The sequence below is a fragment of the Arachis hypogaea genome, chromosome 11 (assembly GCF_003086295.3).
Source record: "Arachis hypogaea cultivar Tifrunner chromosome 11, arahy.Tifrunner.gnm2.J5K5, whole genome shotgun sequence".
Lineage (NCBI taxonomy): Eukaryota > Viridiplantae > Streptophyta > Magnoliopsida > Fabales > Fabaceae > Arachis > Arachis hypogaea.
Genome location: NC_092046.1, coordinates 760,838 through 774,903, shown reverse-complemented (window position 1 = coordinate 774,903; position 14,066 = coordinate 760,838). Strand labels below are relative to the sequence as shown.

At 34.4% G+C, this 14,066-nt stretch overlaps 3 protein-coding genes across 4 annotated transcripts; 2 read left to right on the top strand and 1 right to left on the bottom strand.

The window, feature by feature from the left end:
- Nucleotides 1–1,203: 1,203 nt before the first annotated feature.
- LOC112719699 (uncharacterized) lies at nucleotides 1,204–2,649 on the top strand. The gene is made up of 4 exons (XM_025770361.3): nucleotides 1,204–1,516; nucleotides 1,703–1,823; nucleotides 1,915–1,987; nucleotides 2,078–2,649. The coding sequence occupies exons 2-4, from the start codon at nucleotides 1,801–1,803 to the stop codon at nucleotides 2,405–2,407; spliced, it is 426 nt and encodes a 141-aa protein (XP_025626146.1). The 5' UTR covers nucleotides 1,204–1,516; nucleotides 1,703–1,800; the 3' UTR covers nucleotides 2,408–2,649.
- A 989-nt stretch (nucleotides 2,650–3,638) lies between these two features.
- Nucleotides 3,639–8,815, bottom strand: LOC112719698 (protein FAR1-RELATED SEQUENCE 5-like). 2 transcript variants are annotated; one of them, XM_025770359.3, is made up of 4 exons: nucleotides 8,404–8,815; nucleotides 4,172–6,457; nucleotides 4,003–4,078; nucleotides 3,639–3,914 (listed from the first exon to the last, which is right to left on the bottom strand). In XM_025770359.3, the coding sequence occupies exons 1-4, from the start codon at nucleotides 8,419–8,421 to the stop codon at nucleotides 3,880–3,882; spliced, it is 2,415 nt and encodes an 804-aa protein (XP_025626144.1). In that variant the 5' UTR covers nucleotides 8,422–8,815; the 3' UTR covers nucleotides 3,639–3,879. The 2 variants fall into 2 exon arrangements, with proteins under 2 accessions (XP_025626144.1, XP_025626145.1); XM_025770360.2 differs by having other exon boundaries at nucleotides 4,006–4,078; nucleotides 8,404–8,750.
- A 363-nt stretch (nucleotides 8,816–9,178) lies between these two features.
- Nucleotides 9,179–13,818, top strand: LOC112719696 (uncharacterized). The gene is made up of 10 exons (XM_025770358.3): nucleotides 9,179–9,674; nucleotides 10,052–10,121; nucleotides 10,454–10,578; nucleotides 10,890–10,998; nucleotides 11,090–11,153; nucleotides 11,242–11,297; nucleotides 11,700–11,807; nucleotides 12,630–12,779; nucleotides 13,097–13,267; nucleotides 13,351–13,818. The coding sequence occupies exons 1-10, from the start codon at nucleotides 9,427–9,429 to the stop codon at nucleotides 13,582–13,584; spliced, it is 1,335 nt and encodes a 444-aa protein (XP_025626143.1). The 5' UTR covers nucleotides 9,179–9,426; the 3' UTR covers nucleotides 13,585–13,818.
- The last annotated feature ends 248 nt before the right edge of the window (nucleotides 13,819–14,066 follow it).

Below are 14,066 nucleotides of genomic sequence, written 5' to 3'. Positions count from 1 at the left end.
AGACAAGCATTCTTGTTTAAAAATTAGTTTCAATAGACTAAGTATACAGCAGAAATTGCCTCACCAACTGGTTGTTTCCAATCATTAAGTGGCAACACCATTTTATAATATTGTATTTGTTAGATTCAAATGAAAGACATTGAGCAGCTAACTAATATTTAAAAATTCTTATTTAGTCATAGGTTTTGATTACTTATTACAAGTAATGAGATCATTTAATTAAAGCACATAATATAAAGTTAAAATCAAATCCAATAATACACATAAGATATTATTAAAGCGCATGATACAATAAATGATATTTATTAAGATTATTTTTTGAATAAATGATATAATAAAATTAAATTAATTAGTTGGTTATCTAACTACTTAAAAATTAATTAGTGTCATCAATGAGATTCCTGCCTCTGCTGCCACCTTGACCCAATGTTTTGTGAGTCCATAAGGGTTGAATACTGCAGGATTTTCATGGCCTGTTTTTCATTCTCTATCTGTGAATATGTTGACTCTAAAGTGGAGGAACATTATGATCTCCCTTTGTACTATAAAAAATACTAGAAGTTTATCTAACTACTTAACAACAACCGGTTTATAACCTGTTGATTGTAATTTGTTGAGACTTGATTGTTCTTAAGATATTAGTGAATGTATGTTATTTTAAACAACTAGTAAGTCGTTAACAACTCGATTCGCTAAGCTCATGAGCTCGAGGCAACTTTTTAGCTTTTAGTCAAACTTGACCTTGGTTTGGTTTGGCTTAGCTAAAATTACTTAGCCTAATATAACTTTTATTATTAGTCTTTCATATCCAAACAATTGACTTATCTTGTGAGCTTTTAGTGAGTTAATGTTGAGTTTGGTCTATTTTAGCTTAGTTTGAATTATTTCTAACTTTAATTATCAAATTTTCAGAGCTGTTAGTTCGAACGTATCAATGTAATTCGCGCACCTCAACAGTGCACCATGAAAATGTATACGAGTTATCTACTAGGTCAGTAGTATAGATATTTTATTTTTCCGTTTTATTAAGAAGTTGTAAGTATAAGTACTGTTGAAATAAATACAAAAGTACTTGTATTTAGGAAAGAAAATTAAAAATAGAAAGTTATTAATAATTTTTTTTAAAGGTTTAATCTTTAAAATATTGATATAATTTTATTTATTATGAATCTATAATAATAACTGCAAATATGAAAAATCAAAGGATTAAATGATGTTCCATTTAGTGATAATAAATAAAATTACGTTATAGTTTATAGGTTAGTAATAACGCATATATTCGATTTTGAATTTTGAAAATTTAAAAACAGTTTGCTTTACTTGTTTTATTTTATTTTGGGGGTCAGGGTTTGCTTCTCACTCTCACGGAAGAAGCTTCGCAAAAGGGGAAGAAGATGCCCAACATAGATGATGTGAGAACAGAAGGGAAAATGGGAAGCACCACAACAATGGAGAAGGCCGGCGTGGGAGATGGCGACGAAGCAACTCATCATCGATGTGGTGTATGCCCTGTTAGGTAATTACATCTTCTCATCTCCTTTAATCACGCATTCATCTTCTTCTGTTATTGATTGATTACCTTAATTAGAGAAGATTTTGAACAATAAATAAGAAAGAGAATCTGCATTTAAGAAATCAAATCAATTTCAATTAATGGATTGATTGTGTCATATCTCTACTGATATTGAAAAAAAAATCGCAGAGATGATATCGATGGATTAAAGAAGTGTATGTGACGGGATCTTGCAAGAAAAGAGTCTGTTCAGAAGAAAAAACCTAGAGGGAGAATTGCTCTGATCAATGGCAACCAATAATAGCCATGGGTAAAGGCTACACTCAATTCATTACGTTTATTGTTATTTTTGCTACTACTATTGGTTGAATTATATCTTACTATTATCATTATTGGTTCAGTTTACCCAACTCATGTGCACCACCAAGTGTTCTGATGAACTCCTTTGAGAGAAGAGTTATGGCTGATTTAGAGGTATGTAAAACCAACAAATATTTGTGTCCTATTTTTAAGTTTCAATGCTGTTGTATTTTAAATTACCTATGATTTATCTGTTATCTGCAGGACATCAAAAGAGCTAACAATAGTATACGAGAGGAACAAATTCTATTGAAGTTCATGATTGAACGCATAAATTCCATTTATGTCAAGCCTGAGTTGAAGGAGAATGAAAGACTTCTGAAAAACAGCAAGACCAATCCTATCACCACCCCTCATAAGACATGCAAAATTACGGAAAATATCAAAAAGAGTGACAGCAAGTCAATATTTAATATGGATGTGGACTCAAATATATGTCTTGATATGTCAGATGATGAGGATGATGTCATGGAACTAGATCGAACAACCATAACCCGCCAAGATCCACGCAAAGTTGCTGTCCAAGTGATATAATTTAATTTAACTTTCCCATGAAAATGCCAAAAGGGTGATCTGATCATATGAAGGCAGTTAGATTGAACTCTGTCTTATTTGACAACATTATTAATATTATTATGGCTTTGATTTGCTATACTGTTTAATTTATATGGTGTCCTGCATGGATCCGATTATGTGGATATTATTTCAGCAATTACTTGGATTGTAATATTATTTTTGGATACATTACTCAAGTCAATATGTGTTAACGATATAGCTTATATCCTCTTTTTCCAATATTGTCCTAGCCTCTTCAAACAAATCCGCGGCTTCATTTATAGCATAACGCTGCACGCAAGCAAGCCCCATTTGTCCTAGCCTCAATCCCTGTAACAGTGCTTTGTTGTCCAGGTGCATTACCATATATCTTCAAAGCCTTCTTCAAAAGCTTCAACCCTTTGAATCACAAATCAATGGTGGCAACATCTACTTCATGGCCATTTTCTGACATAGCCATGCTTGCAAGAACATAGTGCTCAAGTGCAGCCTCATAGTCACCCTTTCAAGAGCTGTCTGACAAATTCTTAAAACATTTATTATTAATGTATTATGTAAATCAAAGATATGATATGGCAGGTACTTTAAAATTCTAGCATAAAAAACTGAATTGGATTAATGTTTATGAATACTTGGAAGTTTCAAAATTATGAAGTATTAGCCATTTAGCCTCTTAATCCATGACAGTAAGGGATGGGAACTGTGTTGAGCAGAATTTGAAAATTGATCCTTTTGAGCATATGTACCCAATTTTTGTTCAGTAGATCTTATACGAAAAGCTCTCCCAAACTATTCTTACAACATTGGCTTTCAATCTCTATTTCTAAGTAGCAAGTTTCTAGCAAAATGAGTTCTAAGAAGAGTATAAACTTGTATAGTCCCTGACAAATATATATATATACACACACACTAAGCTCTCATAGTAATTTACTAGTTTGGAGCTAGCAAATATGTTCATGAAAAGAATAAAAGAGGCCACCCAGAGATCAACATACTTGATTCCTGTTTTTGAAAATTTTGAGGCTAATCATTTGATGAAATATGAGGAAAGCTTTAATGAATGACAAATAGAAGTAAGAACTAAAATATAACTTCAAGTGCAAATTCTAAATAAGGAAGGGAGTCAGCACACAATCATTAAAGAAACCAAGGTAAAAAGGACAAATTAATTCTTCTACAAATCAAAATAAGAGCCAGTAGAAGAGAGAACTATTGTCAAATAAAGATAAACCAATATAGCTTATGCTCAAATAAGGATGCAATGAAGTCAGGTCACAAGCATGTTGCAGATTAATGAGGGAACAACAATCCCTTATCTGAAATGAATAACTCATTCTCCTGTTCTAAAGTATTTAAGATTCAGAGTGATGTAACCAAGTTCCAACAGTAAAACTAATAGAAACAGAAAAAAAGTGCTGTTAAACTCCTCTTTGATTGTTGCAACGGATGGTTCACAACTCTGCATCATCATCATCATCATTTGCCCCTAAAATTTAAGCAACATATTTTTAAGTTTAAAAAGAGTAAACTAAGTATAACAAAAAATAAAAAATAAAATTTAAAACATTTTATACCACCAGAATCGTAATCCATTGAGGACTCAGTCTCGCCACCACTCTGTTCATAATACCTTGAGGAATCTAAATATTCCTGGATCAAAACAGCAAATAGGAAGGCTTATGAGCTAGCCATACAATATTATATGTAACAAAATATACTTGAACTTAAATGTATTGAACTTACATCTTCCTCCTCAAACCATTCAGTGTGAACATACTCATCACTTTCAGCATCTACGAAGGAGTAGTCTTCACCCTCAATATTCTCCGCAGCGTCATCATCAAATTGGGGAGTCCTTTCATCCATTTTCTTCATAGAACACGTAGCAATGTTATGCCCACCCTTGCGACAGTAGCTGCAACGCTTAGGCTTCCTTGTGGTCTCTATCTCAGTACTTCCATTCTTTGCAAGGTCTTCATACATGTATTCCGCATGCTCCTCCATCATGTTATTGTCCCCGCTATGAGCCCTAATACATGAAAGTATATTTACCAATGCATCTCGTGATTCATTAAAAATATCCCCTTTTAGGCACCCTTCGTTCATAATTTGTTTACACCAATGTGCCAAACATGCACGCCGACTGATAGCCAAGGAATCCTCCATCAAGCCGCCCATGTCATCATACCCACTAATGCCTTCCTTCGCTTTTCTAGTCCATCTTCGCAGCACTAATGATTTTGGCAGCTCTGCAATGTCTAGAAAACCCAAAACAGCAAGTATATGACTACATGGAATACCTATGGAGTCCATTCTCATGCATGAGCATTTAAATTCATCTTGCTCTCCGTGAAAAGACACATGCCATATCATATTAGGCTTGTAAAATTTTGACACCTGATAAATCTTGCAAGAACTCTTTTCCTCTTCATATATTACCTTCAATGTGCTGGCCTTGTGGAGCATTGAACGGAACAAGACAAAAATTTGCCGGGTATAAATGGTAGCTGCTGACCTTTCTAATTGTTGAAAGTGTGTCTGCATCACAGGTTGTCCAGTTGATGATTTAAAGTCTGCCAAATCCTCTCTGTGCCGCATGTAGCTCAAACAACGCTGGAAGTGTTGAACAAATTCTGTCAAATTATAGCGTGATTTAACATATCTTTTGAGGACAGCATGTAGACTTTCACACCTCGAAGTCGTTCTAAACCCAGCAAAGAATTTTCCTCGGATATGAGCGGTAGCCCACATGTTTCTTTTCCCATACATATCTGCTATCCATTCCCGATCTTCCACTCCAAAGAATCCAACCATTTCCTCCCACTTTTGTTCGAACACACCAACTTCGTAATCACCTAGCATTAACTTTGTAAACATTTTCGTAAACTGAGGTTTGTGAATATTGCTTGTTGCATTACGCATCAAGTGCCATGCACATAACCTATGATGTGCATTCGGAAACACCTCCTGAATAGCGATAGCCATCGATTGATGACCATCCGTAATTACTGAAGTCGGTATCTTTCCCTTCATTGCTATGAGAAGCTGTTTTAGTAACCACACATAGGTGCTTTTCCTCTCATTCGAAACTATCGCAGCACCAAATACAACGGTTTGATTATGGTGGTTAACTCCCGAGAATATTACCACCGGCAATCTGTATCTATTCTTCTTATATGTGGCGTCAAATGCTAGCACATCTCCGAACAGATCGTAATCCAACTGACACCGGCCATCACACCAAAAAATTTGCCGAAACACTCCTTCTCTGCCCTTTTCAACACTATAGAACAAGTTTCGATCCCTTGCTGCTAGCATTTCCAGGTAAGCCATTGCAGAGGTTAAATCATCAGGTAATTGTCTTCTTTGCTTCGCAACTTGATTGTGCATATCCTTAATTGAAAAATTAACGTTCTCGTACCCACCACACTGGCTAGCTAATGACCCAAATATGTTTGGTATGCTGATCCCCACCTCTTTCATATGGTTCATTTGACTAATGTCAGGCTCAGTCATTTTCTTGTGAGATCTTAACATTCTTGCTAACTTTGGAACAACAAGATCATGATTGTGTTCATCACAAAAATCTCTCACTACCCAACTCTCAATTACCGCATCAAAGAAAACATGAAGTTTACTCATACAACCACATCTTGTCTCTGGTTTTGGCTCCCTAACTCGATTTTTCATATGGTTCCATTTTTCTAATCTATACCCTTCACAAGAACAAACATATGCTTTTTCTCTAACTTTTCCATCAACTATTCTACTCCTACTCTTTCGCACACTGAAGCCCCTCGTCTTGGCATATGAATTATAAAATTCGAATGCCAAGCCAAGATCAGCAAAGTGCAATTGACAAATATTTTTCATAGATAGACTTGAAAAATCAATCTTACCAATATCTTCCCAAGAGTTTATGCGATATTGATCCATATCCACCGCATCAGAAGTTACGTCTTCATCCACATGATCACTAACATTATGCACATTTTGATCACTTGTGTGTCTTTGACTATTTGATGCTTCCTGCAATTTATAGTGACTAACATTAATTACCCAAAAAAAATAGCATAAATTAGGTACAATTTATAATCTAATAAGCAAAATTAACCAAAAACCATTGAATTTTCAAAAAGAATCACAATACTAATTTCTGAATTTTCTTATGGCAGCTTAAACTCTATCTCGTCTCATATTTTGGTGATTAAGATCAATTATATAGATTCATATATGGGTGGGCATGGTTTGGATTTTTATAAATCCAAACTGGATCCACTTCAGAACCAGTTTTATGGTTCATGAAACCAAACCAATACTGTGAACAAGAGGGATTACGATACAGCATTTTTACATGATCATTTCAAGTTAAACAAGAAATCTGTTTAAAGCTTAGTCACAAACTGAACTAGGATATAGTTAAATATATCAATAATAATAGATAACATTCAACAAATTCAAATTTAAGCATAAATCAACATTGTGGGTCTTCTTAGGAGACAAATATTCCTGCAGAGTTGCAGTAATACACGAATTTGGAATTACTCAGCACAAAATAAAACAACAAAATAACATTTAAAATTTTAAAGCAAGTAAAAGAACAGCAGTTATATGTGAGTATAATATTTTTTTTTTCCAATCCACTATTAACCTTAAAGATCAAACCTTAGAGAGAACAAGAACAATTATACTTTAACTAAATACGAATACAGATAGTCAGATATCACAATAGCTAGTTCAAGTTCTCTAAAGTCTTAATGACCCCAAAATAATCATAAGAAAACAATTTATATAAACAGTATTAATTTATTACCACATAACAATGCAACCTAAACAAGAAAAACCAACCTTCTATTCAATTTCAATCCTTCAGTTCTCTCAGTCAATGCTATTTAAATTTACGTTTCATAGTTACTTTTGCACAGTAAATAAATATTAAAAAATTATTCAGAGTCATGTATATTAGACGAAGAACCAACTTTAGTGGGGACAAAGAGGTGAGGAGAAAAGAATGACATGTTTCACGTGGAGCACAACTAGAAAGCCAAAGTCAGAAGGGCAGTCTAGGATCTCAAAAACTTGAGAGCTTTCAATCTAGCTATGCTGGGGAAGCAATGTTGGCGGCTTCTAACTAAAGATCACTCCTTATTCTACAAAGTTTTTTGGCAAATATTTTGGTTCTATAATTGAAAAGTAACTAAATGGCAAGTTGGTAACTAGTATTGAATCAATATCCATTGAAAATTAATTAGAGCTAATAATTTTACATATGAAATGGGTCAGGCAATTCATCGAACACCTGTAATGCAAGGCAGTGATGTAATAATATGAAGCATGTATAAGAAAGGGAATTACTGTGTGCAAAGAGAGTGTTCAGGGAATTTTAAAAAAAGTGTAGGAAAATTAATTTGCAATAAGTAATTTGTTTAATTTTGCACTGCTGTGAAAGAAGCTGTTTTTTTAAAATCATGATCTAGATGAACTATTTTCTTTTACTCATTTCATTAAAAAAGAATCATCTATAAATAGTTTGGCATTCTTCTTTTAATGCAAATTGCATAACTAACTAAACATTGGTTACTCAAAGACAGAATATAAGAACAGGTTAACTAAAAACCAGAACATCAGAGTTTGTTACATCACTAAAAAGTAAGAACTGAGAAATTTACTTCTTACGCAACCACATCCATTCTCGTACCATTGTTTGTAAAATCCATGAAGCCTCATGCCTCACTATGTTAGATACCAATAGAACAATAATTGGCATGAATCTTAGCTACGCCAACATACTTGTAGCACAAAACAGAACAAATATAGCCTACAATCCGTGAATCAGAACAAATAAATAGAACAAAAAAATTGAATGAAATCAACGAAAGGAAGCAATACAACAGATTCATACAAGGGATTGGAGGAATGCAACAAGAAGATAAAAGGAACAAAAAGAAAATTAAATCAATGAAGTAATTTCATACCTGAGTCTGAGGCTCCATTGTTACTCTGGAAGTGGAGGATGCAGGGGGAATGGAGCACCAGAGCGCTGACAACCACTCGAAGAGAGAAGAGAGAAGAGAGAAGAGAGAAGAGAGAAGAGAGAAGAGGAGACGGGGAGGGAGAGCCTACGAACGACGCTGGAAGATGGATTGGACGGCAACGGCGACGGCTTGGCTGAACGGCGACGGTGAATGCTAAGACCAGTGGAGAGTAGAGTAGGTGGCGGCAACTGGTGAGGCAACTGGTGAGTAAACAGGGGGAAAGGAATTGGGAATTAGGGTGTGAGTTTGGGGGTGGGGCTGAATTTGGATTAAGGGTTTTGTTAGTTAAAACATAAAAAAATTATTATTATTATTAAACCCCCATGTGGGGTATATTTTTAATTTATATTTTGTGTCTATTAGAAAAGCTCAAAAGGCTTGAGCTTACTAAAGACAGACCCCTAACATTTTAGACTGGCACTTAAAATCTAATTAATGAAAATTCAACGATTTATGTTAGCAAATAATGATAAAATTATCAGAAAAACTGTATCGTTTCACAATTCACAAATATTAATATAGTGAACATGACATTCTTTTTGAGAAAAATTTAAAATAGCCCTTAACAATTACTTTGAAAGACAACGAAGTTCTTGACAAAAAAACTTCAATCCGGTCCCTAACAATTATCTCGAAAGGACAACGAGGCGTCTGTACAAACAAAATTAATGTTATTTTTTTGGCACATAAACTAATCAATCCCAAAGAAAATATCAGAGACCAAATTAGATATTTTTTTCTTAGCCTCGTTGTTCTTTCGAAATAATTCTCAAGGCCGCCGGTTGGGAATTCACTAAACCTTTTATGAAAACAGAGAGCCTTCAAATTGGCACTTCACTCCTTACAACATCTAAAATTTTCGGAATTTGGTGCTTTTTAATTTATTTAATTATTTTTTTTAGAACGTGTGTTTAAAAGCAAGTTGCAACTTGAAAGTAGAAAGGGATGATCTAACTGTCAGCTATGGCTTCTGCTACGTCTTTCTTTGCACTCTCTCCTACTTACTCTCTCAAACACCAAAACGCATACTCTAACCGTCGTTTATCCTCCTTCTCGCTTTCGCCTTCAACCACGCGTCGTTTTGTTCCCGCCACTATCTCTTGCAACCTCTCTAACAACCATAATTACGTCGACGACCGCAACCACAACAACAACAACAACACTGAACGACCCCAATCTAACGCAATTCAAGTTTACTCCCAAATTGAAAGGTAAAAGCTTCACTTTTTCGTTTTTTTTTTTTTAATTATAATTCTTAGTTGATTCTAGTTTGTAAGTCATGTTACTATAATCAAAGATTAACACATATAATTAAGGATGATTAAATTTGGTCTCTGAGATTTAAAATATAATCACCTTAGTCCTTGCAATCCGTTAATTGGATTAATTTAGCTTAGGAAATGAAAATATCGTGATTAATCTGATTGAAAGATTATGATAGTGTTCAAATATTGGGATTATTTTGATGGACTCTTGCAATGTTAGGATTTATGACTAACTTGACTATTTTCTTAGCATTTACCAGCATTTACAAATGGAAATAAAATAATTAGGGGAAAAAATGTGGCTTTTTTTTCTTGGATTCCAGGTTGGTTACGGATTCTGTTAGACAATCACAGGATGCCTGGTGGGGTTCCAGAGATTGGAGTGAATTGGAGGTATATGCTTACTATTATTTTGATTTAATGTTCTTTTATAATTTGAGTATGTTTCTTTCTAATTTTGGAAAATTTTGATTTTACAACTTGATTTTTGTATATGGTTGAAAACTGATTTTCCTTAGAAACTAATCTGCTTTTTGTTTTTTGAAGTAGTAATTATTTACCCTGTCCTGACTTAGTAGCTGTGAGTTCCTTAAACTTCAAATGCAACAACTTGACTTTTGCTTTCAAGAATTCATTTCTAGAGACAATTAAATCTTTCCATACCATTTCTGTTTTCAAAAGTATTCTTAATCAATTTAGCGCATCTTCATTGTACAATTTTTCAGGGAGCATGGATTATCAAACCCAAAAGTTCCAAACCAAAGTTTGTTGCACATTTTATTGGAGGTATATTTGTTGGAGCTGCGCCTCAACTTGCCTATCGGTGGTTTCTTGAGCGTCTCTCAGAAAAGTAAGTACCTGTGTTTTGTTCATGAAATATACGAATTCCAATCTGATCAGGCAATTCAGTTGAAAGATATTGTAATAACATGTTGATAGGGTGTCCCCAAAGCTTTTTTTCTTTTTCTTTCTAATTTCTTATTACAAATGCATATATTGTTATATTAGCATAGAACTGTTGCAATATCTCATATCCATTCCCTAACAAACTCTCCTCTCTTGTGTTAATTATCCTTATGTTTGGATCATGTGAGACTGACACTCATAGATCTAGGATCTGTCAATGAAAAAGGCTGATTGCAAAATCCTTTCTGTTACTAGGGGTGTAGTGATCATTGCAACACCATATGCTAGTGGGTTTGATCACTTCCTGATTGCAGATGAAGTACAGTTCAAATTTGATAGGTGCTGCCGTGCGTTGCAAGAAACGGTAAGTTTCTACTTATGATTCAAGGGCCAGTTTCTTTCTGGTTTAGTTTTTCCTATTTAAGTTAAAACGTTGAGTATATTCATTGATTCAGATCCAAGATCTTCCCATTTTCGGTGTTGGCCATTCTTTGGGATCAGTTGTCCACCTTCTGATAGGTATGTTTGAGATCTTCTGCCAAAGTTGATTGTGGAATATAAATGAATTTAAAGTTGTTTGTCTCAATAAATTGCTTTATTGTTTCAGGATCAAGGTATGCGGTGCAAAGAAGTGGAAATGTTCTGATGGCATTCAACAACAAGGTATTTAAATAGGGGAAAATTTTGAAAAACTTTACTGTTGACCTTTAATGTGTATCTAAATTCGTGGGTGGAAAAAACGAGAAAGTTGAAGATTATCCTATCCTTGTGCAATCTACCTAAATTTGTCACTATATGCAGTGACTTGGTATAAAGTCAAAGATCCAAGATGCAACATTTTTCCTAAAAATCTGTTTCAATAAGGTTTTGAGGTCTTCATTTGAAATATGGTCACTTTAGTTTTGTGGTGTACCAAAGTTGAATAGAACGTTTCTTCTTTTTTTTAATCATTGTTCATTTTATAAGTATTTCTACCATTTTAGGCAGTAAGCAAGATGCGAAGAATTCTTAGTATCTCCTATATAAGCTATTATTGATTGACTAGCTTTTGTTCCATTGTTATAGGAAGCAAGTTCAGCTGTCCCTTTGTTCTCTCCAGTTATTGTCCCAATGGCTCAAAGCATTGGTCCACTCCTATCAGATATTTTTGCTTCACCAACTCTACGTGCAGGGGTCAGTATTGCTACATAAACTACCTTGCTCGGATATTGAGAAGACATCTATTTATGTTTCATAGGAGAAAAATCAATAACCTCCCTTGAGGTATGTTAAATAGACTTTGGCTCCTTCACTGATTAATGTCGTATTACAACAACCTTCCCTTCAAGTTGACAAAAGAAGGGGAAGAGATGAAAGAACGGTCATATTAAGATGTAGACAAAAATTCTATAAATATCTTGCTCCTTTTGGTGTATAATCCTATAGGTCTATACTACAGGACCTTTTTTTCAGTCAAACTCTTAACATGATACTGTAACACATTGTTTTAGTCAAGTTCCTAGAAACTTAAGATGGTGTTACTTTATTTATGTGAAAGACAAATTTGCAATATTGCATTTTTTATATAAAAAAATAAAGGTTCCTTATGATGACAATTTGTTTCTCTTGCAAAAAGCTTTTGAAATTCAGGATAGGGAAATTGAATTGGAGAGTTTTACCATCGAATTAAAAGATGAACCAGCCTAGATTTTCTCAAGGGAGGTTGTTGCTATATGATGTTTATAAGTTAGGGAGTCAAGTGCTATATTGCAAATACGAGGGGAATTCCTCATCTTTTGACCATGTCTCAACACTCAACAAAGGGTACTATAATTTCCCTTGAGTGCAAAAAGTAATTTACTAATTGCATAAATTTCAGCAAAATCCTTGTTGTTTAATATTTTGAGTGTGGGGAAACTGTTAATTTCCATCCTGTTTGGAAGCACTGATAAATATGCCTTTTTCTATTGATGTTACTTCTTTAGATGGCTAATTTCACACACGAAACACTTGCAGGCAGAGATGACTCTGAAACAATTCGAAAATGTTAGTCCCCCCATTATGAAACAGGTTCTTCCTTTAGTTGAGCAGCTCCCCCCCTTGTACATGGATTTGGTCAAAGGAAGAGAAGAGTTTATACCAAGGCCTGAGGAAACACGTCGACTTGTATGTGACATCTCTGTTTGTTAATATGCTTCCCATTAAAGTAATTTTGAGAAGGATTTATTTTATCCCTTATGCCGCATAACCTCTCAGCAAGCATCTTGGTTTGTTGTAGTTAGTTCAGAATCCTTGTCTAAATTCTAAATTAGATTAGGTTCCTAACTGCATCAACTTCAACTGATAGTTATCTGAGGATTATTTTTTATACAAAAATAGAGTCCAAACACCAAAGTTTGTGAGGCTCTTATTGAAACTCTGGTTGTTAGGAATACATTAAATAAAATTGTATTTATGTGCTATTTTGTTTCTTGTTTCTTCAGATAAAATCATACTATGGCATATCCAGGAATCTTCTTATAAAATTCAAGGATGATTTAATAGATGAAACCCCAACTCTAGCACAGGTGCTTAGTTCAGAAGCAGCAATTAGCTCAGTGCTAGACATGTCAATTCGCAAGCTGCCTGGAGATCATGGTCTTCCATTGCAGCAGGTATTTCTAGTTCTTGCAATTATAAATTGATATCTATAGATGCTGCTACTACCATCCTTAAATTTTTATTACACTCCTTACAGGCCTTACCAGATGTTCCACCAGCAATGGCCGATGCCGTTAATCGCGGAAGTGAGATTTTGTCAAATCTTACGGTAGGAACACCATGGGAGACAGTTGCCAAAGAAGTAGGGAACACTTTTGGCATCGACTCACAAGTCCTCCGTGCAGAAGTGTCGAAGGACATGGATCAGCTTGTGGATGTGATATCTTCTTGGATGGCCTCCAACGCAGGCCCTAAAGTCTTGAGGCCGTAGGGTGCAAGTTAATTCGCTTATGCACCCTTTAAGTTTCAGCTTCTGTGTAGAAATGTATAGAAAAATCAAAGTTGGCATAAATATTGTGTAATACCAATCATGTGAATCAGTGAATCCTTACAGGTAAGTGATTAGAAGTTTAGAACTTTGTCTATCATTAGGTGATGTAAAAATGTGATATATGTTGTGACAGAAAAATTGATATGGAAAATAAAATTTGAGTATTGGAAGACATTCAAAGTTGCTTGTATGTTGTATGAATTTGAAGGCAATAGAGACCCTTTAAAGGCAAAATGTAATCTTTCATTATTTCTTATCATGGGTCTATTGTTAATAAATGTAACAGTTTTCTCATGTTTTTCACTAATAATGGATGTATAACATCACAAATTTCATTATGTTGATAGTATTATGTAAAATCTTTGTATTGTTCCAGGCTTATGCCTTTGATTATTAATTAAAAATGGAACTCTCGGTCCAAG

What these genes read in the sequence shown, in the direction of transcription:
- LOC112719699 (XM_025770361.3), top strand. Translation starts at nt 1,801, where the DNA reads ATGGCAACCAATAATAGCCATGG. An exon ending in GCAACCAATAATAGCCATGG is followed by an intron (nt 1,824 to 1,914) that starts GTAAAGGCTACA and finishes TTATTGGTTCAG; the next exon opens with TTTACCCAACTCATGTGCAC. An exon ending in GAGTTATGGCTGATTTAGAG is followed by an intron (nt 1,988 to 2,077) that starts GTATGTAAAACC and finishes TGTTATCTGCAG; the next exon opens with GACATCAAAAGAGCTAACAA.
- LOC112719698 (XM_025770359.3), bottom strand. An exon ending in AATGGTTTGAGGAGGAAGAT is followed by an intron (nt 4,079 to 4,171) that starts GTAAGTTCAATA and finishes GTTTTGATCCAG; the next exon opens with GAATATTTAGATTCCTCAAG. An exon ending in AATGGATTACGATTCTGGTG is followed by an intron (nt 3,915 to 4,002) that starts GTATAAAATGTT and finishes CTTAAATTTTAG; the next exon opens with GGGCAAATGATGATGATGAT.
- LOC112719696 (XM_025770358.3), top strand. Translation starts at nt 9,427, where the DNA reads ATGGCTTCTGCTACGTCTTTCTTTGCACTCTCTCCTACTTACTCTCTC. An exon ending in GTTTACTCCCAAATTGAAAG is followed by an intron (nt 9,675 to 10,051) that starts GTAAAAGCTTCA and finishes CTTGGATTCCAG; the next exon opens with GTTGGTTACGGATTCTGTTA. An exon ending in GCCGTGCGTTGCAAGAAACG is followed by an intron (nt 10,999 to 11,089) that starts GTAAGTTTCTAC and finishes TCATTGATTCAG; the next exon opens with ATCCAAGATCTTCCCATTTT.